This window comes from Podarcis pityusensis, assembly GCF_964106645.2.
Source record: "Podarcis pityusensis genome assembly, chromosome: 2".
NCBI classification, from domain to species: domain Eukaryota; kingdom Metazoa; phylum Chordata; class Lepidosauria; order Squamata; family Lacertidae; genus Podarcis; species Podarcis pityusensis.
Window position 1 is genome coordinate 7,169,424 of NC_138029.1, and position 26,075 is coordinate 7,195,498.

A 26,075-nucleotide genomic window follows, 5' to 3' on the forward strand; every position below is an offset into this window, starting at 1 on the left:
AGAATACAGCTAATAAGCCTCTATAAGGGGGGGGGGGCATGAATGAATGGATCTAAGCCACTCCTTTGCCCCTGACCAGAATGAATAACAGTTAAACCATTCCAGACAGAAGCTGATGTGACTATTTTCCAGAGTTTCCCATCACTGGGTCTCCACAAGCTCCCTTGGTAATTTGTTCCATTGCTTGGCTATTATTATGGTTGGAAAATTTCTGCTGACATTTTTTGAGCTAAAGCTTTCCTCCTGCAGTTGGAGTTCATTCTCCTTTGCCACACAGGAAAGGGGGTGTGAGCGCAGCCCCCACAGTTGCTGCTGCCACCCTCCAAGTGCGTCACTCTGATGTCCCCTCTGCCTCTTTTTTCTTCTTGCCTTTGTCAACTGAGGTGGTTGTGGAGGAACTGCGCTTTCCACCTGGTGTGCCACAGTCTCTCACCTGCAGCAGAGTGTGAAATGCAGGGGCTGAGCTCCCTGATCTGAGCGCCATCAACCCACAGAGCATATATATGGGCTGTGTGCTTTGTGGTTGTCCTTTTAGATGCCAGTTTCTATCCCTTAAGGATGCAGAGATAGGCTTGAAAGTGTCTTAGGTGATGGCTTTTAAAACTCAAGGTAGGAGAGGAAAGGGTGGGTTACAATAGACGTAGTTCTGACCCTCCCTTTGCCTCATCCAAAACATGAATGACGTGTTTAAACTAAATTCACTCAGTTGTTGGCCATTTTCCCCCTACAGGCTTCAAAATTTAGCTTGGTACATAATTCAAACTACTTAGTAGGGAACATTTATATTCTTAGTACAGAGTATTTATTTATTTACTGATTTATTCTCCACCCTTCCTCCCCAGAGAATCCCAAGCAGCAAACACATACACAGTTTAAAAACAAAGCAAAAATATGTTTAAATAGTCAAAACATTCTAAAAGCAATTACAATTAAAAACATGTAAAAGCAGCTAAAAACATTCTTCCGTTCAGGGATCATAGGATTGCTAGGAATGGTATTCTTCAGTCACCAAATGCCTGGGTAAATAGGAATGTTTTCAAATTCCTCCTGGAAGTGAATAATGATGGAGAAAGACACACCTTGCTAGGAAGGGCCTTCCACAACCAGGGAACCACCACTGAAAAGGCCCTGCTAGTACCATTACGTGCCTGTATCTAAAAATATAAGGAGCAATATAGTAATAGATAAGAGCAGTTTGTGCCCATTTTCCAGTCCTCTGGCAACTAAGTTATGCTGTGAACCTGGGACCAGTGAGCACCCACAGAAGCAATGCATCCTGGGATACCATCCCTGGAAGCAAATGCAACCAGACATGAGAGCTTTCCCCAACCTGGTGCCCTTCAGAAGTAGTTGGAACTCCCAACTCCCAGCATGGCCGGTGACCAGGAATGATGGGAATCAAAGTCCATAACATCTGTCAGGCCACAGAACAGGGAAGTCTGGAGCAGTTGCTTGTCATCTGAATGCTTGATAGCAGCAGGTGCCGTTGCTTTTTTTGTTGCCGCAAGAAAACATGGCAGTCGGGGAACGTCGTGTCTGATGCTCTAGCCGTCAAGGGAGCTCTGTTCTAACCTGCCGAATGACACTTAGCCTCAGGGGTTCCAAAACTCTCATCACCTTTTCCCAGGATTACCTCAGTGTCTTGCTACCTGAGCTTGAAGCCTCCAGATCTGAGGAAATTCCGCCCAGCTTGGTGTCTGCCGCCTTCTCAAACATATAAAACCAGTGTTCAACACCTTTCATGGGCTTGCTCTATAAAACACAGTCTAGGTCAAGGTGAGTGTCTTTATATTTTGGGTAGCTCCCATCACAGGATGCACTGTGGATTTTAAAGAGGACTTTGGAGTGGTGCTCCTGCTCGCTGGGCAAATGAGACCCCATTGTATCAAAGGAAGGAAAAAACAAACAAACCCTTTCTCCACCCAAGATACAGAGCCTTTGAAACAAGGCCGTTCCTATGATGTGGTCCTCTATAAATTGTTGGACTGCAACTCCCATCATCCCTTACAATTGGCCATGCTGGCTAGGGCTGATAGGAGGTGAAGTCCATCAACATCTGGAGGGCCACAGGCTCCACCATCTCCTGCATGCACAGACACAGAGAGCCATAATAATAATAATAATATATAATGATAATTTATTATTTATACCCTGGTTTCCCCAGCCACTCCGGGCAGCTCCCAATCAAATATTAAAAACACAAAACAGCATTAAACATTAAAAACTTCCCTAAACAGGGCTGCCTTCAGATGTCTTTTAAAAATAGGATAGTTGTTTATTTCCTTGACATCTGATGGGAATGTGTTCCACAGGGCGGGTGCCACTACTGAGAAGGCCCTCTGCCTGGTTCCCTGTAACCTCACTTCTTGCAGTGAGGGAACCGCCAGATGGCCCTTGGAGCTGGACCTCAGTGTCCGGGTTGAACAATGGGGGTGAAGATGCTCCTTCAGGTATACTGGGCCAAGGCTGTTTAGGGCTTTAAAGTTCAGCACCAACACTATGAATTGTGCTCGGAAACGTACTGGGAGCCAATGCAGGTCTCTAACAGCTCCAAGAAAAGAGAAATTCTGTGCTCCACCTAATTTTAGCAAATAATTGTGAACCCAAATTTGCTCAGCATTTTAAACCTTCTCACCTTTTTAACCAAGAAATGGTGCATTCTTCAACCAGTATGCAGGGGCTCACTCCTTTTACTCAAAGTCTTACTCTACAGTTCCTCGGTAGACACTGTACAGGTCATGTCAGGAACACTTGAGTTCCTCCATCCAACCTTTGAGAGCTCTGCCTTGACATCTTCTCCCTTTGCAAATCCCTCAACGGCAAATCCCTAGCCGTTGTAGAACTATGGCTGCTAGTTCTCAAGTCCCATTGTGCACGTTTCATCTAAGTGAAGTTTCCTTTGGCAGGTAGCTCTGGGACGCCGATGGCTACTAGAGTCATATAGGTGATCCTGAAGGCAGTGGACTACATCAGCCTTTCCCAGCCTTGGGATGCTGTTGGACTACAGCTCCCATTATCCCTGACTGAAGACCACGCTGTCCGGGGATGAAGGGGCTTGCAGTCATCTAGAGACCCAAGACTGGGAAACACCGGCACCCCTGTAATTGAGCAACAGTACCAGGCCCTGCTGCCAGTAGTTGTTGGGGCTACTCTAGAACCAGAAACCTTTGTTTCAGTGCATGTGGCTGCCCTTTGTGGTGAGGTAACAGGCCTTCACCTTGGAACATCTTACCTGGCAGTGATGTGTTCTCAGGGATCAGGAGTGGCCATCACCTACCCATCCTGTCCTTTGGGCCCTCCTGGACAGGAAGGGATATAAATGGCTTCCTGTTTGGCCTGGAGCTTTTCCTGAGCAACATGGCCTTCCTGGCTCTGGAGCATTTCTGTGTGTCCCTTGGCTCTGACTCCCTGGCTCAACTCCTGGCTTACCTCTGACCTCTGTCCCAGGCCTGCATGCTGGACAGTGTCACAATGAGAGCGAAACTATCTTTGTAAGCCATCTTGAGCTGTGGGAAAGTGGCAGAAAGTATCATTTAAAAATACACATGCATGTAATAATAATAATAATAATAATAATAATAATTTATTTGTACCCCACCCATCTGGCTGGATTTCCCCAGCCACTCTGGGCAGCTTCCACAGAGACCAAAAATACACTAAAATGTCACACATTAAAAACTTCCCTGAACACGGCTGCCTTAAGATGTCTTCTGAATGTCAGGTAGTTGTTTATCGCTTTGACATCTGAAGGAAGGGTGTTCCACAGGGGCGGGCGCCACTACCGAGAAGGCCCTCTGCCTGGTTCCCTGTATCTTTGCTTCTCACAGTGAGGGAACTGCCAGAAGGCCCTCGGCGCTGAACCTCAGTGTCCGGGCAGAACGATGGGGGTGGAGATGCTCCTTCAGATATACTGGGCCGAGGCCGTTTAGGGCTTTAAAGGTCAACACCAACACTTTGAATTGTGCTCGGAAACGTACTGGGAACCAATGTAGGACTCTCAAGACCGGTGTTATGTGGTCTTGGCGGCCGCCCCCAGTCACCAGTCTAGCTGCCGCATTCTGGACACATGCATGTACACATGCATACACACTTATGCGTGCAATCCCACAAGGAACTGAGAATTCGTTTGGTGTGTTGGGCCAGTGGGCTGATGCCCCATTTTGGCATTATATGGTAATCGCAGCAGGGACAATGGCTGGCTCTTTCCTACCTTACGTGTCTCTCCAGAAGGTATCAGAAGCTTTGGGCCTAATAAACCCTGCATTTTTCTCTCCCTGCCTCCCAAGCTTCTTGCCTATTAATGTCCAGCTCACTGAAGGGAAGGGCCTGGAGACCTGGCCTGGCTGAAGCTTTACAGCTTCTTCCAACCTGGCAATTTGTGGCTTGAGTGGTTACCAAAATAAAAAAAGCTTGTTCTATTACGAGGGCAGAAAGTAACCATTGTGCAAGGCAGGGCTTTCAATTATGAGCGGCCTATATTTAGCTCTGTGTGGCCCTGCCTGCTGGAAGCAGATAGACAGTAGTTGCACCTTAGACAGGGTGTGGAGAAAATAGATAGATCCTCTCCGCCCCCCGGCTGCCTCCCTTTCCCGTAAGAACTCAGGGTCACCTTGTGAGACTTGAAAACAGCTTGCTCTACATTATGGATGCTTCCCTGCAAGGTGCAACACAGCTGCTGGCAGAAGTGGCTGGGGATTATGGAACCTGCTGTCAGAGGTTGGGTGTGCTCTCTGTGCCCCAAGAACCTGTCGCAGAATCCTCTGCAGTGCGCAGGGCTTCCTGGTCAGGCAAGCCAGTGTGGAAAAGGGTTCCCTGAAGGAGAGAAGTCTGAAGATGAAAAGCCTCATAGTATGAGTTGCCTGACGCATGATGCCGGGCTGGCCTAAGGTCTCAGCTGACAGTACATTTTGCTCAGTTCAGTCCCTTTGGGTATTTAAATGCCACTGGCACCAGAAGCCTGCAAGGAAGGGTTTTAAAGGCGGGAGGAAGTGGGAACAGAGTACTTGCCCTTGAGTACAGCAACAACCTGGTATGGAGAGCTTGGAGGTGATGGCAAGGCGTATAGTCATAGCAAACTAACATGGATAGAGAACTTAATTATGTGAGTGTTAGTTCTTATATCGCCTGACACAGTGACACCATCCACCAATAAAGGGCTTGTGGAAACCCACAGTTTGCAGAAGTACAAAGGGGGGGAGGAGCCTAAATTGAAGGGGATCCTAAACAGACCTAAAGGGACTGAGAATGCTTAGCGGCCACAGAATGCTGACCGTGTTATGCAGGGGTAGAGAGATGGAAAACCAAGTTGGAATTGAATGGATTATCTTGGAAAGCTGAGTAAGAGCACTCCACACAACAACATTTCGTTGCAGCCCCCACTTGTCTTTCCAGAGTTAACAAGTGTTTTTCATTCTCAAAATTGGTCTGGGAATCATACCATGTGATCCAGAAGTTCTTCTTCCGGGTATATGTGAGATGGTATTTCATTCTGTTTTTAAGTGGCAAAGGAAATGTATTTAGCACATGCTCAAATTAACTCATCCCACCGCCTGCTTTTTTTTTTTTTTACTACATATGTAGAGCTGCACATAGGCTGTGAAAGGTTCCAGGAACAACTATAAGCGAAGCCTAGCAAAAATTAAGCATTATATTTACCCAGCACTGTTTCTGTCCTTTTATCATTCTCCTTTCCAGGCAGCCACTGAATTGATAATAAATTCAGATCTAGCTAGCCATTCTGATAGGCTGGGGAAGGCGTAACTATTCTCCGTTTAGCAATCAGCTTATTCATCCTGCAGTTTGCCTTGCAACTATAGATTGTCAGTCTGTTGGCCTGGAAGTGCTATTTTTTCTGTGGTGCCCAGTAATTTTAGATGATTAATAAATAATCAACAAAGGTTCTCCATCACCTTCCTTCCCAGGGACTCACAAAATGTCTCTGGCCACATAGGGCAAAAGTTGTGATTGAGGAATGGAAGAGGAGACGGCTGCATGGCTGTTTGAATTCCCCTGGAAGTTCATGCACTTTAAGCAACTGATGTACCTGCTTTGGAGTGTATATAGTCATTTTTGCTCAGTTAACCTTGAGTATAGCCCACAAGAGGGATGCTGGTGGCGCTGTGGGTTAAACCTCAGAGCCTAGGGCTTGCCGATCAGAAGGTTAGCGGTTCGAATCCCCGTGACGGGGTGAGCTCCTGTTGCTCAGTCCCTGCTCCTGCCAACCTAGCAGTTCGAAAGCACGGCAAAGTGCAAGTAGATAAATAGGTACCGCTCCAGCGGGAAGGTAAATGGCGTTTCCATACACTGCTCTGGTTCGCCAGAAGCGGCTTAGTCCTGCTGGCCACATGACCCAGAAGCTGTACGCCGGCTCCCTCGGCCAATAAAAGCGAGATGAGCGCCGCAACCCGAGAGTTGGTCACAAGCAGAACCTTTCATGGCTAGTACTGGTGTGGTTGCCAGCCAACTGGTTTTAACCGGGTCTGAGCATGTTGTCCAAACTACAGGAGAGAGAAATTCTCATGTGCACAAAGATATAATGCCAAAAAATCACTTTCTGCTATGTTTTGTAGTGCCTCTGATGGAAGATTTTAACTGCAACATGTTCAGCTGAATAAAATTATTTCATGCCCCTTGGGGGACTCTTTCTCCTTTTGCTCCTCTATCGGTGCCTTCTTTCCCTTGTTCCTGAGCAAGATGTTGACCTCTAGATATGTTTCCTGTTTATTTCCTTTCCCTTTGCTTGAGTTTTTGGCAACAGGCTATTTTATAAATGAACGAACATGTGTAAATGAGCCGTTTTCCCCACTTTATACGAGATGGTGGCAACCGCAGATATTGTCTGTGGAAGTGGTGTCTCTGCTTGAGCCCTTCTGCCGCATGGTATGGTATTCAGGAAGGAGTGAAAGATGAAGAAGCCATTGACTTGGAAGGAATCCAAAATTACAGCAGTGTACGCATTTAAAGCACATCCTGTCCCGCAAGAATTCTGGGAAGTGTAGTTTGTTAAGAATGTTGTGTTTTGTAGCTCTGTGAGTGGTAAACCCCAGTTCCCAGGATTATTTCAGGGGTGTGCGATTTCAATGCACGGTGTGTACACAGCATACATGTGTAGACCCTGGATGTTTTGGCCCTCACCATGCCGTAGTGTTGTCAACAGAGGAGTGTGGTAATACAGCGTAGCTCCTGATATCACTGGAAGGACTCGGCAGGGAAGGCGCTCTTCTTAAGTGGCAGCAGTACAACAACAACAACAACAGGTATTAAGGCAATGTGTCCCCGGGTTAGAATGAAGCAGACACTCTGAAATTAACGCGGAGTGCTTCTGATGTGTTTTGAGATTAAAGTTGGCAGCTCTGTGGGGGTGGTTTGAACTTCTTACTACAATATTTCATGTCACTTGGCTACACAAGCTTATTCTGCAGTAAGTCACTGTGCTTATTTTGCATTTATTTAAGATCAAATACAGTGGTACCTTGGGTTAAGTACTTAATTCGTTTCGGAGGTCCGTTCTTAACCTGAAACTGTTCTTAACCTGAAGCACCACTTTAGCTAATGGGGCCTCCTGCTGCCGCCGCGCCGTTGGAGCACGATTTCTGTTCCCATCCTGAAGCAAAGTTCTTAACCCGAGGTAATATTTCTGGGTTAGCGGAGTCTGTAAACTGAAGCGTATGAAACCTGAAGCGTATGTAACCCGAGGTACCACTGTAAAGGACCTTGAGAGACAGGGCATGGCCTGAGGAACAGGCAGAAGGCTACATAGGCTCCTGAGTCTGAAGTTCCCCATCCATTGAAGTTCTCCATTTCATTGCTGTTGAACTCCAACTTGTACATTTTCTGCCTTTACACCAGGTGTGGGGAACCTTTGTCCCTCCAGATGTTGCTGAACTGCAACTCCCATCATCCCTAGTCAACAACTTTTGGAGTGTCTTGGCAACCCTAGATGCACATGTGTGGACATCTAGAGCCAACCTAGTTGTTATGTTGTGTTAAAGAAGGAAGTGTATCTCTAAGCCTTTTCTCAGCACAAATTCTTCAGAGGCACAGACCCCCATATTGTGTCCATATGTTTCCCCTTCTGTGAGTAGCAGCAGCTCCAGGAGGGAGGGAGATTTGGATTGGGGAAACAGCATTAAACCCACCGTCCCCACTGCCGTGACTCTGATCCACGTTGCAGGAGTCCCTCAACAGACAATCTGATGTGCAATGTGCTCCCTGCAGGCAGAAAGTTTGAACACTGTTGCTCTAGAGCGAGGACGTTCTCTTGGGTTTCCATGTTTATTTACGTGCCACAGGCAAACCTTGTTCTCATTTCAGCCCCTGGCATGAGAGGTAGCCTGGGGCAGGCGGACCAGGAAGAGGGAAAACCTAACAGAAACTGGAAATGGTAGCTAAGCGTTGTTTACAAGGCTGGCAGATCTGGAAGGAGAGATAAGAATGGGTTCCTTTCCTCTGCCTGATGGGATGGGGGGCGGGGTAAAACGCCAAGGCTCTGCCCAAATCACCTTTTAAAAGTGTGCGCGCACACACACGTACGTGCACATGGAAGGCTGGGGGAGGAGTAAAAAAAAGAAGAAGAGGGAATGGGGTGTAATTTTAGCTCCTTGAAAGCTGATCTAGTTCAGGAAGAGCTAAAAGGAGGAGAACAGGAGGTAAACAAATGAGGTTGTATGTGGCAGGCGGATGGTGGGGGGACACTCAGTCCAGCTGGCTTGAGTTAACATGCTCTTTCATTGTCTGGGCTTTTTGGAGGTGAAGTTACAGCTCTAGAGTTCAAGCCAAGCAACACGTGGGGTGTGTGGGGGTGGGCTGGGTGGGGAGGAGATCAGCTTCAGATGAGATTTTGTGCGCTTGCCCTGAGCACATGTGCAAAAGGCGGGTGGCGAGTAGTTTTCTCCTGCCTCCTGGTTTCTTGTTCTTGTTTGTATTCTGATCTGAATACAGGCCCAGGGCTGGGTATACTCTGTGTGCAAAATTTGGTATCTGCCCCAGAATCCAGAGGCCCTCCATTCCTCCAAGATTCTAGCCCTTGCTAGGCTTGAAGCAGGCTTGAGACCTTAAAAGAGCCTTCACAACCAGGAAAATGAGCAAACGTTCTGTTAGCTAGCCTGTCCCCCTCCTCATCCTTTTCCTTGCAAGAAGAATTTAAGTGAAAATTACATTTTCAGACTTTATTCCAGGTGCAGATTTTGGCAGAGAATTTGTTTTTAGAAAAGCAAAAAACACAGAGCATTCTTGAGCCTCCCATGGGAGACTGGTAGCTTTGTCGACCAAGAGCCTTCGAAGGGGTTCCTAGTCATCCAGGGATCATTTACTTACCTTATTTACTTAGTCTCTTTGACAGCACACACAGATTCACACTTGAAGTCTCCCTGTTCTCTCCCTTCTTGTTCTGCCTTCTCTTTCCAGCAGCAACAGACTTTGCCACTTTACAAGGACACGATGACTTACAAAGTTCATGGCGGGGAACGTGTTTCCTAATAGTTTGGCATTGCGCACAGGAGAGTTGGGAGAGTTGCTGTGTAACATGGAGACATCTGCCCCTGGAATCAACTTGGTAGCATGGCCTGCCTGGCTCCCACAGTTGTCCCTGTCATCCATATGGAGAAATGGTGGAGGGAGCGCGGAATAGACCAGAGACTTCAATGCATGCAGACTGCGGAATTCAGCTGAGCGCATTCAGCCCCCCAGATAAGGATTATGCAGATGTCATCTCAGCTAAAAGCTAGCAAATGAAGATGGGGAGGAGGGTTATTTCTGAGCTGTTGCTTTAATACTTTCAACCTGCCTGTTTTGTCAAATAAACCATGGTTTATCATGACACGTATAATAAGGTTACCAGTTTTCAAAGAATCCGGGTACACCTTTTTTTTGAAAAGAGGAAAAAAAGTTATTTTTTTTTTAAAAAATATTAAGTAATATCTTCTTCTCTGTGGTCTCTGTCGCATGGCCTTCCCCTGGGCCCTGGCCTGCTCTCTTGGAGCGCTAGCCGCCGTGGAGAAGGCTTGGGTCTGGCCTGGGCTCGGCCACCTGTCCTTGGCCTCCTGGTGCTCTCCTACCTCTCCTCATCAGGTCAGGGCTCCCCTCTTTTTTCTCCTTCCTCTTTCTCTCTCTTCCTTCTCCTTCTCCTCTCCTACTTCTCCCTGCATCGGCTCCAGGGTTTTTACTGGCCCTGGAGCACCGCTGGGCAGTCGGCCAGTTGGCCGGGCGCTCTCGCTCTCAGCTCGATTTGGGTCATGGGTGTGTGTGTCAGCGGTTCCCCCAGCTGATGTGCTGGGCATCCCTGGTTCCCCCTCGGTAGTGGCGGTGGTAGCGGCAGTCTCCGCAGCCCGGAGCCAGCCTGGTAGCGCACTTGGCTTTGGCTGGCTTCAGGAGCTGCTCGTTGCCGTGGCATCCGCCATTTTGCCTCACCGGAAGTTCCCGTATGATGTGTCTTGTGCCGTTGAACCAATCACGCAACATTCATTGCCTACTAATAAATCTACAACACTTAAAATATAAATCCGGGAACATTAAATGAAATCCGGGGGCATTCCGGGGACGGATTTTGCCCGGGGACAGATTTGTTAATCTAGGGACTGTCCCCAGGAAACAGGGATGTCTGGTAACCATAACGTATAAACTGCAACAAGCCAAGGGCTCACACCTTCCCTTCTGCCCACCTGACTAAGAAGAGGACTCTGGAAGCTTTTAGTTTCAGTTTCCCTTAGACCATGGGTAGGCAACCTAAGGCCCCGGGGCCAAATCACCTTCTCAGTCTGGCCCACGGAGGGTCCAGGAATCAGCGTGTTTTTACATGAGTAGAATGTGTCCTTTTATTTAAAATGCATCTCTGGGTGAGAAACATCTTGGTTCCATCCATTGACCAGACGACTGTTGGAATCCTGGAAGCCAAGACCCAAGTTTGGGGCAAGTACTCTTTGGTCAGAGAACCCCAGCAGAGATTTAACATCACAAAACACGCAGCAAAGGAAAGCGTGAAGATATACTGTAGGCTGTAAACCTTTTTAAAATGTGCCATTGCAGAGAGTCCCAAAATGTCCCCCTTTAAAAGCTCTATCCCACTTTCCTAGTGTGGAGCTAGACCATACGTTTGGTAAGTCATAAAATGGTTTACTTACAAAACACTTTAAAGGTCTGATTCATGTGCTTTTCCATACGGCGTCAGATAAGATGCACAGGCAGTCAAAATGTTCCTTAGTTACAAATGGCAAAAGTTTCTAAACTACTGGTGTAGAAAAACACTAGTTTCAGACTCTGTTCTGCTCTGAAACAAAAGAGGCTGTTTAAAGCCATGCAGCTGGCTGGAGCAACTAGCTTAGAGCTCCTTACATATTGAAATCCACATGGAGCAAGAACCTTACAAGGACCAAGAACTGTAACAAGATGCCTTCTTTCTCCTTTTTACAAAAAAAACTCTGTTGTAACTCAGTTGTCCTGTGGATGCGGACAAAGGAAAGGACCGTGAGTTTGGCCAGTCATCACCAAGCATAGGCACATGGTGTAGGTGTTAGGAAAATTCAGTTTCTTTGGATTTGCACCTCTCACTTGCCTGCAATCTTAAAATTTTAATGTACAGTTTTAAATATTGTGTAAACTGCTCCAAGGTGTTTGGATGAAGTAGGATATGAATCAAAGAAATAAAATGGCACAGATATAAAAGAAGCTGCAATGTAGGGGTAATAGTATTGCAGTCAACTGACTTTACGCAAGAGTAGACCCACTGAAATTAATGACCATGATTTACTTCTCTCCATTAATTTTTTTTAAAATGATATTTATTAAAATTTCAAAAAATACAAGAATTACACAAAAACAAAAAGTAAAAATACAAGAAAATATAAAATACAGCAAGAAAAATAAAAAAACCCTTATTAAGATATAACAGAGAAATGAAAAATAAAAAGAAACATACAAAATAAAAACAGTTAAGAACATATTAATTTTCCATAGCATATCTTCCTTACACTTATTTCCCCGGACCTCCTCGTACCTCCCTTTTTTGTATTCCAGTTCAGTTTGTTAGTTCAGCAAATCCTTACCATTAAGCTTTTACCCATTTGCAAACCTTTTTTCATATCTCTTAAAGCATTACAACTGGAAACCACTTAGTTTCTATCCAACATCCTTCTAAGATTCCATTAATTTTAATTTAATTTAATTTAATTTAATTTAATTTAAGTGAAAATTATTTGAATTGTTTTGCTGCAATGGCTACTCCTCTGGAAATGGCTAAAATACAGGACTGGTATCAGGATAGGAAGCCACTTGAATATTCTGTCTGAAGGACCACAGAAACGGACGTTTAACTCTTCATAGATACAGACATTCCAGCCTCTATTGCAATCCTTCTTCTGTTTCTCTCTTAAGGCCTGGTCTACACAAACAACAGATAAAATGCCAAACCCTTTCCTTCACTGCAGCACTTCATGGTAGAGAGAACATGTTTAAATTTTTCACACTACACACACAGAGAGAGAGCAAAAGCATTACACAAAGAAAAGTAATGGGGAAAGGCTAAGATACAGATCTCCCAACCTCAAAAAATGGGTACCAAAACAAAAAGAGCCTGTTAGGGAAAGGTCACACAAAGAATGCATATATTAGTTAAAATAATGTATAAAAAAAGGATTATATAATGGGAAATGTCTTGCAAAAATACATGTATTGTGCAAAATGAATGCAAAAATGCATATACTAAACGTAATTGTGTACACTACAGAAATGCATATATTAGGAGACCGATTTTCATGCAGACTTCCTTTTTCTTTTCAAATTGCAACCTGATGTGCTGATAGAGAGAACCGCACCATAGGCTGAAAAAATGAGAAACTAAAATTGACAGATTTGTCCATCTCAACTTAATACACTCTAGGCAAGATTAGTTGCACTGAGACCACTGGAATCTGGCCTCTGGAAAGCAGCTTGAGACCCCTTTGCACCTTCCTCCCACCCCCCATTCTGCTGGCCTCCTGCTTTCTAATGCAGGGTGTTATGTACTGAGTTGAATAGGATCCAAACTGCAGCAGTCTGATTGGTCCTAGAACAATAGGATCCAAACTGCAGCAGTCTGATTGGTCCTAGAACAATAGGATTCAGAATGCAGCAGTCTGATTGGTCCTAGAACAATACAGCAGTATGATTGGTTGGCAGGAACCACCCAATCATGCTCCAGATATAAGTGAATCCACAACCTGATTGGCTTACAGTAGAATTGCAGAATTAGCCAATCATGTGCAGCCCATTGTGTAAATAATGTATATAAAGCAGATACTTTGAGGGGACATTCATTCATTCCTCCTCACCGCTATGAGCTGAATAAAGAGCATGAAATCACTTTGCGACTCTGAGTATATTTCACAGGGTGTGTCCCTTTATCCCCTGGGAGATGCTCCAAATTGGACCAGTTCCGGTTTGTTAAATGCCTGTGTGTGTGTGTGTGTGTGTGTGTGTTTTAGCAAGGCCAAACCCCTTTTCATCTGCCCATATGTTGCTCTTCCTTCGCCTCCAGAGGGTGTGGGGACAGGGCTTGGCAATTATGCTTCAGAATATTTTTACCTTTTGTTTGAGAGTTGCATCAGGCAGCCAGACATTTGTGTCAACTGAAAATACAGATGTTTGCCCACCCTTCCTTCCTTAAAAAGCAGTCCCTTATCCCAGAGCGTCAGCTGATCAGCTAATGTCATCTTGTTACCTCTCGGGCAACAGAGTTTTGTAACAATGCCGTTTCTGTCTCTCTTGAACAGGAATATTCCCTCTCCCCACTTCTCGACAAAAAACAAAACAAAAAACCATGCTGGAAAGAAACCACCATCTGCTGTTCTGTTTTTGTTTTTCCTCTCGCCCACACTCGCTTTTCTTCTTCCTCTTCTTCTTCAATGGAGCCTCTTTTTTTCTTTTTTAAAGGATACAGCCAACCCTTGCCCTAAACCGCTGTTATTCTTTGGCTGATTCTAAAAAAGATAGGCAGACTCAAGCAGATCTCAGATGCTGGTGGGAAGGAACTTGGTGACTGCATGACGTTCCATTTCCCGTTCACGCCAGAATGACAATAGTGGCTGGATCTTAACTTTGTTTGGAAAAGCTCCATGCATTGTAGTAATCAGCTGCCTGGGCTTCTGCAGAAAGTCTGACTGAGATGGGTGCAAGGCCAATTCAGAAGAATGTGTCACCCACGCTGCTAAGGGCTGATTCACATGACCTCGGAAGCACATGGGGCAAAGCTACGTGGGCTCTGTTGCTTGGGTGCATGTGTCCTACGGTAGGAAGAGGTAATTGCTGGCCCAGGGGCTCAGTCTGAAGCCCCGAGGCTTCTTATTTGGCCCCCACAATAGCTCCCTACTCAGTTATGCGCCTCCTCCCCTTTCACTGCCCTCTGCTCCTTTTGTAAACGACTGCTTGCTTACTTATGTTTCAGAATACTTTCTTGTTATGTAACAGTCCGAGTCTTCATTGCAATATTGAAAACACAGCATATGGGTTAACGCTATAATTGTATTCCTCATTCCAACAAATAATAAAAATAATATGTGCCAGTTCAGATCTAACTATTTTTGACCACATGTTCTCTGAGCCCTTTGCAAGGTCGCTGTTTGGAGAACTCTCCCTCTCCCCCCCGCCCCACCTTGCAGCTGATACATGATTTTGCTCTAGTTGGCAAGCTCAGAACCAACTCCAAGATTACATTAGCAGCTCTCCCCCTCAGATAACTGGACAAGATCATTTGTGCACCAAAGGGTGTGAAATAAAACATGCAGTCATTCATCCAGGGAATCCTATAGCCTGCTTCCAAAACACATTCCCAAAATGCGTATGCATAAAGTCAGCATAGCATTGCCAATACCGTACAGGGATCATACACCACATCTGATTGTATAAATGTTTCTGCCTATGAGTATCCAAGTATCACGGGCACTGAACTTTGAAAAAGCTTTATGAGATTGGAGCTAATGGTATTTGTCTGGACTTTATTCCAGACCTATCTCCATTCATGTTCCAGATCCTACCTTCTAGATCTCTTTCCCATTTCCTCCTTGCATAGAATTGCTTCATCTGTTGCCCTGATTCAGCAGTAAATAATATATTTTTCCAGTTTATACTTTTGACTTTTTTTGCATCTTAGACTTCAATATTATACACACTCATTTGGGAGTAGTTTCCTTTGAACGCAGTGGGGCTTCCTTCTAAAAATAAATGCATAGGTCTGTACCGTTTATGTTTCACATTTAGATCTTAGCCCTGCATATTTTGATTTCTTTACTGTACCATATCTCATTTCTCACCACACTGGTCTTGTGAGGTAGGATATTTCTGTTCCATTTTACATGATGGGAACGTAGTCTGACATGTGTTGAAGATGGCCTCCCAGGTAATCCACGACCAGGTTAACCGTTGAACCCAGCTCAGTTCCAGAATCGTGACACCGTGTGGGTGCCAAATTCCTTGTTTTGGTGCCCCCCCCCAGCCTTGCAACAAACATAGTTTGGCTTGAGGGCATGTTGCCATAGCAACTGCCCCCTTTAGGCCTACAGTGCTGATAAGGGTCTTTGCAGGAGTCTCACAGGGTGTGCAGTCTGAATGCTTATTTCCTGCTTTCAGCAAAGAGATATTGTGTGTGCGTACATGGGGAGGCAGGGAGTGTGTGCCTGCCATTGCCACAAAAGGTGTCCCACAACATGAGGCCCACGTTAGAACACGGCAAGAGAATGAATAACAGTATGACTCCATCCCGCCATTGTTAATCAGGAGTTCCAAAGAAGGCCTTCCAGCCATTATTTTTGGTCTACTAGATTCTCCTTTAGGGCGAGAACATGGGAACTTCAATCTGTTTCTCTCACAAGAGGCCTTCTAGAAAGGAATGTGGCCAAGATCTAGCAGTGCTTAACACAGGCTGCCAGTTCATAGGGTCATTTTTGCAAGCCTATCAAGGGCTGGACACTTCCATCTGAGATTTACTGGCTGACTATCATTCCTGAATCAAAGCCAAGAAGCACAATCTGGCTTGCCCAAGTTATCTCCACAATCTGAAAAGGGAACCTGTTCTACCCACCCACCCGGAGCCCGCCCAGGTGCCTGCAGGTGCTGCCTCTGGCATCCATTTCATGTGGTGGCAAGGAAGAAAGACTCTTTAAGCTAAAAATCTGGCATGCTTACCCAGAATGCCTTGCTCCTCCTCCCAGCCCCAATTCTATCAGTTCAGGAAATAAGTGACAGCACCATTCCGTGTCTGCGGTTGATGAACCACAGGAAGTTGGTTTAGACAGGAAACATAAGTCTTTGTGATGCAGTGAGACTTTGCATAAATGAAATTACCTCTTAGCACCACAGCGACTTCGTTAGTTAAGCTAAGGTGCCTCTAAGCGTGGCCAGGTGTGAGGAGATGGCAGCCACCGGGTGTGCATGACAGAGCTAGCCAGAATGCACTTCAGACGTGCATTAAAAGTATGGCATTTCTTTGTTGGAGGAGGAAACCACAAAATTCGGATGACTGCAAATGTCAAAGGATGGCTGTGTTTTGGTTTGCATATTGTTTCAGAAGGCGTGTATTTGATAGATTTGGCTTTAAATTTCTCCTCCATCCTTACCTGATAGGAAGAGGCTTCCTTCGTTCCTGTTAAGTTGTGGACGAACATAGCAGACGACACAGCGATTCTTCAAACAGCTCTTCTTTATTCAGATGTCAGAACAGAACTTAGCTGAGGAGCTCAGTCAGCCTGCTTATATAGAGCTCCAGAACAATTGTAACTGTTGCCATTTTCTAAAACTATCCAATCACTGAACGTCACTTTTCAGTCCTTCATTTGCATACAAAACTATCCAATCACTGAACGTCACTTTTCGATCCTTCATTTGCATAACTATCTACAGTATCCCCCTGCTGGCCCAGGGTGAGGACTTCAGTACATAACAGTTCCTCCTGGGTTGAGGTCAGATGCCTCTTCAGCTGCTGCTCAGGATGGGATGAATGTGGCCTTTGGAGGGTCATGAGGGGGCCAGGCAGGCTTTTGTTTCTGATTGTCCCAAGTGTATGTCCAGGACCAAATGGCCCCCTTTGAAGGCTCCTTTTCCGTTCTCATTGCCAACAGGTCATATTTGGTTTCTCGTGCCTGCCAGGTTCTAACCAGGACTCCTGGAGATGTTTAGCCAGAGTCAGCATGCAGCTGAAAATCTAGAGGAAGAAGAAATACTTAACATTTCTCCAGCAGTACAGTGTGTTTCACTTATGTTGTCTCAGGAATCCTTTCAACAGTTGTGTACAATAGGCCACAATCAGACTATCTACAAATAGCAAACTTAATTCTCTGACTGCTAACCCTTAGCCAGAATGGCACCATCCACAAACTACAGGAGGGGAAACCTCAGATTTGAGGAACCCCAAGGTTTGCAGAAGTACAAAAACACTTTTGGGGGAGACCCTGTAATGAGGACTATTAAGCACTGAGCATGCTCACTGCCTGCACAAAGTGCTGAGTGATTTGACAGTGGAAGGGAGGGTTGAGAAATACTCAGTCCTGCAGTGTTTTGGTCCCAGTTGTCATTCTCTGTGTGTGTGTTTCAGAAAGAGAGAGGGTCCGCCTCTTAAGCAGTTGCGGGGGTGCAATTAGTGCCAGCACCGTCCGTTAAGAGTTTGGGTGTAATCTTCGACACCTCCCTTTCCATGGAGGCGCAGATTGCAGCTATAACAAAGGCGGCATTTTCCCATCTCCGCCAAGCTAAGCAGTTGGCTTCTTACCTCTCTCGCCCTGACCTAGCCACTGTGATCCACGCGACGGTCACCTCCAGATTGGATTATTGTAACTCGCTCTACGTGGGGCTGCCCTTGAGACTGACCCAGAAACTCCAGCGGGTGCAGAATGCCGCGGCGAGACTCCTTACGGGGTTTTCGCTGCAAGATCACATTCACCCGGTGCTATACCAGCTGCACTGGCTCCCGGTGGAGTACAGGATCAGGTTTAAGGTGCTGGTTTTGAACTTTAAAGCCCTATACGGCCTAGGACCCTCGTACCTACGGGACCACCTCTCCTGGTATGCCCCACAGAGGAACTTACGGTCTTCAAATAAAAACATCTTGAAGGTCCCAGGCCACAGAGAAGTTAGGCTGGCCTCAACTAGAGCCAAGGCAATCTTCGTGGAGCTCTGGCCCAATGGTTGCCAGTGGCTTGATTTGAATTAATTTTATAATGAATGGTTTTAGAGTGTTGTTTGTGCTGTGCTTTTGTACTGTTTTATTGTTGTTAGCCGCCCTGAGCGCCCGGCTTCGGCTGGGGAGGGCGGGATATAAATAAATTTTTTTTTTATTATTATTATTATTATTATTATTATTATTATTATTATACTACAACATGGGGTAAGTAAGTCTTACCATGCTCAGTAGAATCGGAAGCACATTATACTAAGGGTGTCTTCAGACTGTCAGTATTTTATGGGAGTGATTTGGTTGAATGCCAGAACTTTAGGTTTATGCATCAACATGCTCTTTAAATCAATCAATCAATCAATCAATCAATCAACTTTAAATAAGCAAACAAAAACCTGGACTTCTTGCAGTCTGGAAAGTGATGAGACAGTGCATTGAAAAATGTTGAATGAATGAATAGCTAATGAGAAAATGTATAATCCGGGTGAAAAACTCATTGTAGTGTAACTGCTCTGCAAACAAATCAAAGCGAATTCTCAATAAAGATTGCATATAAACTCAGCCCTGCATAGGCTTTGTGAAAGCGAATCAGGATGAATGCTCCACATAGAGGTCATTTGGAGGGTCCCTAAGGACAAATCTTTCAAAGGGCGTCAACATTGCAACTCTCTGGCTCCATCTCTTGGCCAAACACAACTCCCCCAATGTTGGGCCTGTGGCCCAAAAGATTATGTGGTGGGGGGACATAAGAACTCACTGCTGGGGGACAGGGCATCACACATCAATGCGAAATAGCAGAAACAAAAGTATTAGTGTTCTGATATGTTTGAATCTTCGTTAATTCATTAAATATTTGTAATAAAATAAAATGTAGCACTTGGCTGCAGGAATTCCACCCTCAGTTTCTGTCAGTGGGGGAGCTGCCACAAAATGTTGCAGTGGGGCCTGCCCTCCTCTGCTCCCTTCTCCCAATTAACCTCCGTCTCCAGGGTCCACCCCCATGACATCACCAGGGACCACCCCTAGGTTTCAGGTTTTGGCTTCTGAACTAGGATGCTTCTGACCAACAGTGGAGGTAAAACCAACCAAGTTGGTGGCCGTCTAGTATTACTCTTCATCAGGGAAAGCGTAGCTCCCCAACCCTGTTGTCCACAACCCACAGTCTTTGGTACCACGAGTGGCAAGCGCCATATTGGATCCATTGAGGGTATCTAACTGGCTTGTGCCACCCCTGGCAAATTCCTCTGGAGCCCTAGGAAGCAAATCCCTTGGGTAGGGCCAAGGGGCTGAGTCACCAGTGGCTGCTACTGCACCCGGCACAGCTGCTTGGGCCTCTCCTCCCCATTCCCTCTAAATTCACAGCGCAGGACAGTTGTGGGTTGGGAACAGGATAGTGGAGTACTAGAAATGATTAAGACCAGATGGCACGCATGCCAGAGCTGCAAAGGAAGGAGTGTGCCTCTTATTTCCCCCCTCAAAGTTGATTCTTCGACTAAGTTAGCCTTGATGGTTTGGAATTGGCATGATTTCTTAAAAAGTAATGGGCATAGTCCCAGGGCATCCGCTAGGTGGGGATTTGGGCCCTGCAACCCATTTGATGTTGAGACCCCTGCAACGCACAGCCGTCCCTCCTCCGTTACCGGCATGGGGAGAAGTAAGAAAGGTTTCCATAGCTGGCAGCCTCAGAGGCCGAAGGGGCTTTGTTGAGAGCAATTTGGAGGAATGCAATGTGGGCCCTTTGCCTTCTCGTGGTTGCTCTCGTCACTACTGATTCCTTCCCCGCTAGAACAAAAGTGACTTTGTTGAGACTCCCATCCTCCTTGCATTTCCAAGGAGTCAGAGAGCGAGTGAGTCAGAGTCTGCGGGCTTTTCAGTCTGGCAGGTAGCCTGCCTTTTCTGAGTGGAGCTGGCTCCGTTATGAATCAGTTCTGGGTGTGTGTATAGATGGTACCCTGGACTGGGCGGAAGCAGGAATGGTAGGAAGGAATAAATGTGTGCACATTCATTGTCTAAAGGGCAAGTTTGTGAATGGTGCAAGAAAACGTATGGGGATGTGCAAGAATGGGAACAGGAATAAATGGTGTGTTGTTTTTTCTATGCCATCTTTCGTACCTAATAACAAGGAGATGTGTAAAACCCAGGAGCAATCCATTGACAAAAATCAGACTAAAATGGCAGACGCTAAGTCAATGGCAGGTAGTTAAAAGAAACCAGGTGGTATAAACAACCAGCAAAGGCATCAGAGAACAAATGTGTTTTCAGCAAGGACCAAAATTACATTAAGGTAGCTGCTTCCCTCAGTTCACATGGGAGTTGGTTCCACAGAAAGGGCGCCACCACTGAAAAGGCCCTTCCTCTGGGCACCACTAGGTGAATCTCTGCAGGTTGCGATATGACCAGAAAGGCCCTGTCTGGCTGTCTTAATGCAGGGGGCAAGCTGATATTCAGAATGGTACTCCTTCAGCCAAGCTGATCCCAAGTTATTTAGGGTTTCATAGGTCAAAAGCAACCCATTAAATCTGGCTTGGTGGCATATTGGCAGCCGCTGACTGCTATGGACCTGCTCCTTTGCGGGGAGCGAAACCCTCTCTAGGGTAACCAAATATCCCATTTCCCAGACCCAGGAACCACCTAGCCTCTAGACTGCTATGTTGTTGGCTCTCACTCAGTGGTGAACTCAATGGGGCGTGTGTGTGTTTGCGCGCGTGCGTGAGAGAGAGAGAGAGACTTATGTATGTCTGTATTCATTAGTGTGTGATTGGGACAAGATTATAGTCTGTATGATGGCACTGTGGGGATGAGTGTTTGTGTGCGACTGGCTCATGTTCTCCCGTACGAAGAGAACATTAGAGCAGGCTGCTACAAAGCGGGTTGAAAGAATTTTCAGATGGGCATATTCTCCTCCGCCCCAGTTGAACAAGTTCCAAGCTTTGAAGAACTGTGTTTGTTAAATGCATTATAACATGACGCAACTTTTCATTTTATTTAATTTTCCTGTGTAACCTGAGACCTTTCTTTACCCGTCCTCTCTGTTGTTGCATTAAAGCACTCTCCTGGGGCTGGAAACCAGCACTGGCAGCGAACCCGTATTATCTATTGGTGTACACTCACAGCCTTCTCCACTTAGATCAGCAAATTCTCATCTTCCTCTAGATTACCAGTGGGGAGGCTGAGGCACAATGCCTCCAGAGGCGATGTTTTCAGAAAGCTGTACTGTGGAACTGCCTGCCACAAGGAAATAGTCATGGTGAAATATTTAGCAGTTTCCCCAAAAGGGATTGATTAGATATCCACAGAAAATGAAGCCGGTGATTGCCAAACCATTATACCAAACTCATAACAGGACTGGGCAAAACCCGTCTCTTAATATGAGGGATAGATTAAGGTGAGGCATTGACAGGGACAGGCGGTTCTCTGCCTGTGGGTTTCTGGCATCCCTTGAAAGCATCATATACACTGATCTCCTTTGTTGGCATATTCCATTTGGCAATTCTCATACACGTTGTTCAAGAGTTTTCCTTTTCCTCCTTTCCCTTTTCATACAGGGCAAGGGAGATGGGTCAGGGGGAAAGCCTGAATTAGAAATGCCATGTGAATAGTTCATTCAATTAAAAAGGCAATGTGATGTTTTGATCTCTTAATGGGTGGTGGTGGGGAGAATACTAGATAGTAGTTGATTTTTTATTTTATTTTTTTAATGCCCAGAAACAAGAACTATGCATGAGACATTTGGGGCTGGAGCCACTGAGGAGCCCATAACCCACTTATTCTTTGGGTTTCTGCATTAACAACAGTTTTGAGTCTGGAGCAGTGACTCATGAAGAGATGCAAAGGAGACCCTCCCCTGAAAGTGGGCAATTCTACTGCACCTCTGCATTGGAATCCAGTGACACCCAGCAGACTTATTCATGGTGGAGGCTAATTTGGAGGAAGCAAGTCCAGAAAAGGGAATCATTTGGAGATGTAACAGGCGGCCTTCTCTGCAGATGGCATTTTGGGCTCACAGGAGACTTGAACGATGTTCATTCATTCGTTCACCAGTTCATCCATAGCATGCTAGCAGCTTTCTTGTAGCAAACAGGTTCCACCTTGACCATTGTTGACAACGAACCACAGGCAAAAAGGGCTGAAAGCCACACGTCTTGGTTGATAATTGAAATCTCCTGCTGGACTGGAGTGACAGGTCTGCCCAGGAAGCAATGCAGGAAATGCTTATTTCCCAAAATGCTTATTTCCCAGCTACCTTGCAGTGCTTTGACAGCATCCTACCTCCTCACAGTAGAACCCAAATTGAAGTTCATGTGGTTTCAAATCCAGGTCTTCTTGCCTGAAGGGCAGAGTGGGGAATGCTGCGGCCTTTAGCTCTTCGTGGCTTTATTATACCCAGAAGCTGCTCCTAGTATCAGTTTTCAGTGTGAAGCTCTGGAACAGTGCTGTTCTGGTAGCTGAGGGCACCACAACCCATTCATGATTGTATTGGAGTGAGTCATGTTTGGTTTTATTTTTAGAGATTTCTTAAATTTCCTGCAAATGAACACTTCCTTGGCTTGGTAGAGGAGATATTGCAGGCACATTGTACTGCTTTTATAGTCCAAAAGTGGCACACATGCTTTCAAAAAAGCTATAAATAAATGTCCTAATTTCCTCCTTGTATGAAGGAGACGTGGTGGCTCTTCTCTTTTTCCTTACTCTCTTGAATTTCTTACTGCAGTACAGGGAAATACTATTGAGCATGCATGAGTCTTTTACCAAAAAGTGAGCAGCGTTATAAACTCCTAGACTGGCTGGTACAGGGTTGGAGAGGCAAGGACCTCGAATGAGGCAAGGACCTGGAAAGGGTCAGCCCTCCCGGCTTTCAGATTTAACTACAAGGAGTAACTCTGCTGGCTACCAGCCTGTACCTATGGCAAGGGGGAGTCATGCTTCATCTGTTATCAAGGATGGAGAAAAGCGAGAGCTGAGAGACATAGAAAAATCGCTGTATTTCTGTATAGGGTTGCTGAGTACCTTGGTCTTCATCTGGTGTGTTACACCAGAGAGGGAAGCAGAAAGGAAAGGATAAAGACAGGGAGACAGAGAGGAGGAGAGGAAGACACATGTAGGCTAAAGGATATAAAAGCATGATTTATTTATTTTTGCTGCATTCCTGTTCACAGGAGCAGGTAACCTTTTGGGCACAAGTGTAGGGGTGCCATATTTCAAAAAGTAAAAACCAGGACATCCCAAAAGTTTTTGAGTTCCTTTCCTTTCAAAAACACCAAAAAAACCCGTGGTTTTTTTATTGACTTGCCTAAGATCCAGGTCAATAAAAAAAAATTAAAAAAAATTATTATTATTATTGACTTGCCTAAGATCCAGGAGGGATGCGGGTGGTGCTGTGGGTTAAACCACAGAGCCTAGGACTTGCCGTTCAGAAGGTCGGCGGTTCGATTCCCCGCAACAGGGTGAGCTCCCGTTGCTCGGTCCCTGCTGCTGCCAACCTAGCAGTTCGAAAGCACGTCAAAGTGCAAGTAGATAAATAGGTGCCACTCCGGCGGGAAGGTAAACGGCGTTTCTGTGCGCTGCTCTGGTTCGCCAGAAGCGGCTTAGTCATGCTGGCCACATGACCTGGAAAAACTGTCTGCAGACAAACGCCAGCTCCCTCGGCCAGTAAAGCGAGATGAGCGCCGCAACCCCAGAGTCATCCTCGACTGGACCTAATGGTCAGGGGTCCCTTTATCTTTACCTTTTAAGATCCAGAACAAAGTGCCGCATTTCAAAAATTCCCCCCGGATGTCAATTCCACCTTTGAAATCCAGATGTATGGCAGCCCTACACAAAGGAAACCTTTGCAGCCTTGGCTAACCTTCCGAGGGCCGTGTGCCACTAGTGGGTGTGGCCGCCTCTCATGCACATTCTCACATGCACACCCAGGCAGTACAGAGATGGCCGCACAGAACACACAGAGTGGGGTTGCCAGCCCCTCTCCATTAATCAGAGGGTTGATTTGCTGATCAAGCAGAGAGGGCAGTGTGCATGCCCATCAGTGGACTGGGATGCGCCCACCTCAGCACTGTGTCTACTTTTGGGGGAATCCTTCCTTCCTTCCTTTCTTTCTTTCTTTCTTTCTTTCTTTCTTTCTTTCTTGACAAATTGACTGAACTGGAGTTAGTTAGCTGTCCCTTGCTATAAAGTCTAACCTGAGAGAAAGTCTCATTGAACTCAAGGTCATCTCTTTCTGAGTAGGCAAGCTTAAGATTGCATTGTAAATGTGGATCCATGTTGCACCTTTGAAATTAAAGGAGGGCTGTTTCTTGAAAAGGTTGAGGCTATTGGTTCAGTTCAGTAATTTTATTCCTGGGTTTGGGATGTTTTTGATTAAAATACTGGACACTAGACAAGTCAGTAGATTATTGTGCTGTCCAGACCAGACCAGTTTGCCAACCTGACCCATCATCCCCAAGTCAGCACATTGCTGAATGTAACCAATATGCTCCTTGAGAATCCCATGTCTTGCCTACACTTTCTCTTGAAAGAGGAAGTCCTTCCATGCTTCCCAGAATGTATTCCATGGAAGCAGTCCAAGAACTCAATCCACACCACCTGTCTCTCTGCTCCTCTCCTTAGAGCTCCATGAACCTCCCTCCTGACAAGGCTCGTCTCCTCCGACAATATGACAACGAGAAGAAATGGGACCTCATTTGCGACCAGGTAAGGTGGGGCTGCCCTGAGGTTGTTGTTGATGGGGTGAGATTCCACTCTGTCATTAAAGCTACAAATCATATCATGGCAGAGGCTGATGACTCAGACAGGGTCACTGCCAGAAACAACTTCATCTCCCCTTGAGCTACAGTTCCTCGACTCCCTTTAAAAGAGCAGGCCACATCCCCTTATCATAATGCATTTTTCCTACTTGACTGCTTAATTCTTTGTTGTTATGAGAATGGTATCCCTGTTCCCCGCATGATTAACGGGAAAACGTAAACATCTGACCTCCATGTGGGCCTGTTACAGGCCATAACATTATTTTAGCTATTTATATACTGCACAGTTACCAAAGTTTCTAAGCAATGGAAAAGCTCTTTCATTTGATTTCGAGGTTGCTTCCATGCCGGGCATTTACTGTGGAGCATAACTGTTTTGCTCATGTACTTTTCACGGGGCATCTGCACAGCACCATGACCAAAACATTTGGCTCCTGTGCATTCTGCCACCCACCTGTTGAGCTCAGAAAATTCTACAAACCCCTAGCTATAGACACACCCAGCTACCCATAATACACTGTGATACGATTCCTCCCTGTCTAATCAAGGAACCCACAAAATTTAGGTTCAGGAGAAGAGAGTGGGGTGAAATTGTCCCTCCATTTATTTTCAGTCATATCCTGTTCCTGTACATTTAACATCAGCTTGATCTGAAGATATTAGCAAGTGATAATCCTTATCCCTATGTTATAAGCAACTTGGAGGTTCTTGCAGATCAAGGTGCTGATAATGGCATAGGAGTGGTCCATGTCATTCTTTCCTAGTCAGTTGACAAATCCTATTAGCAGCTGTTTGTGCCGCTGCAACAGTAGCAGCCAGCACAGGTATCTCTCTGTGTGTTGCTGTCCTATTAAGTCCTCTCAGGTCCCAGCCAGCATAGCCAGCGGTCAAGACTGATAGAGGGCATTAGGTTAGGTGCCCCTGCTTCTTAAGGGAGGCCTAACAGATATGTGGGTTCATCATCCAGGTTACAGAGATGCATTTGTAGTAATAAACCAAGAGCCTATGTTCCATAAATCACATTGGACAGTGACTGGGGAATCATGGAATAACGTTTTTCTCCGCCTGTGGGTTCCCAGATGAAGATGTGGCTTTAGACCGGTCCAAAACCATGAGAGGGAGACCATAGGTTCTTACAGCCCAGTTCTGTGTATGCTTATTTAGAAGTTAAGTAAATTCCTTTGAGTGCAGTGGGGCTT

The 26,075-nt window shown here is 45.8% G+C and overlaps 1 protein-coding gene and 1 long non-coding RNA gene across 10 annotated transcripts in view; both read left to right on the plus strand.

The window, feature by feature from the left end:
- The window catches only part of FMNL3 (formin like 3), a 104,777-nt gene that overhangs the window by 20,384 nt on the left and 58,318 nt on the right, over positions 1-26,075 (plus strand). For all 8 annotated transcript variants that reach the window (XR_013982674.1, XM_080994453.1, XM_080994452.1 and 5 more), the window contains exon 2: positions 24,740-24,823. Coding sequence is in view for 7 of the 8 variants with exons in the window: in XM_080994453.1 (XP_080850579.1) it covers positions 24,740-24,823 (84 nt within the window). In the remaining variant the exon portion in view is untranslated. The remainder of the gene's footprint in view (positions 1-24,739; positions 24,824-26,075) is intronic.
- LOC308471450 lies at positions 6,597-9,817 on the plus strand. 2 transcript variants are annotated; one of them, XR_013982971.1, is made up of 2 exons: positions 6,597-7,256; positions 9,406-9,817. It is a non-coding gene; the product is annotated as an uncharacterized lncRNA (long non-coding RNA). The 2 variants fall into 2 exon arrangements; XR_013982972.1 differs by lacking the exon at positions 6,597-7,256 and adding an exon at positions 8,417-8,648.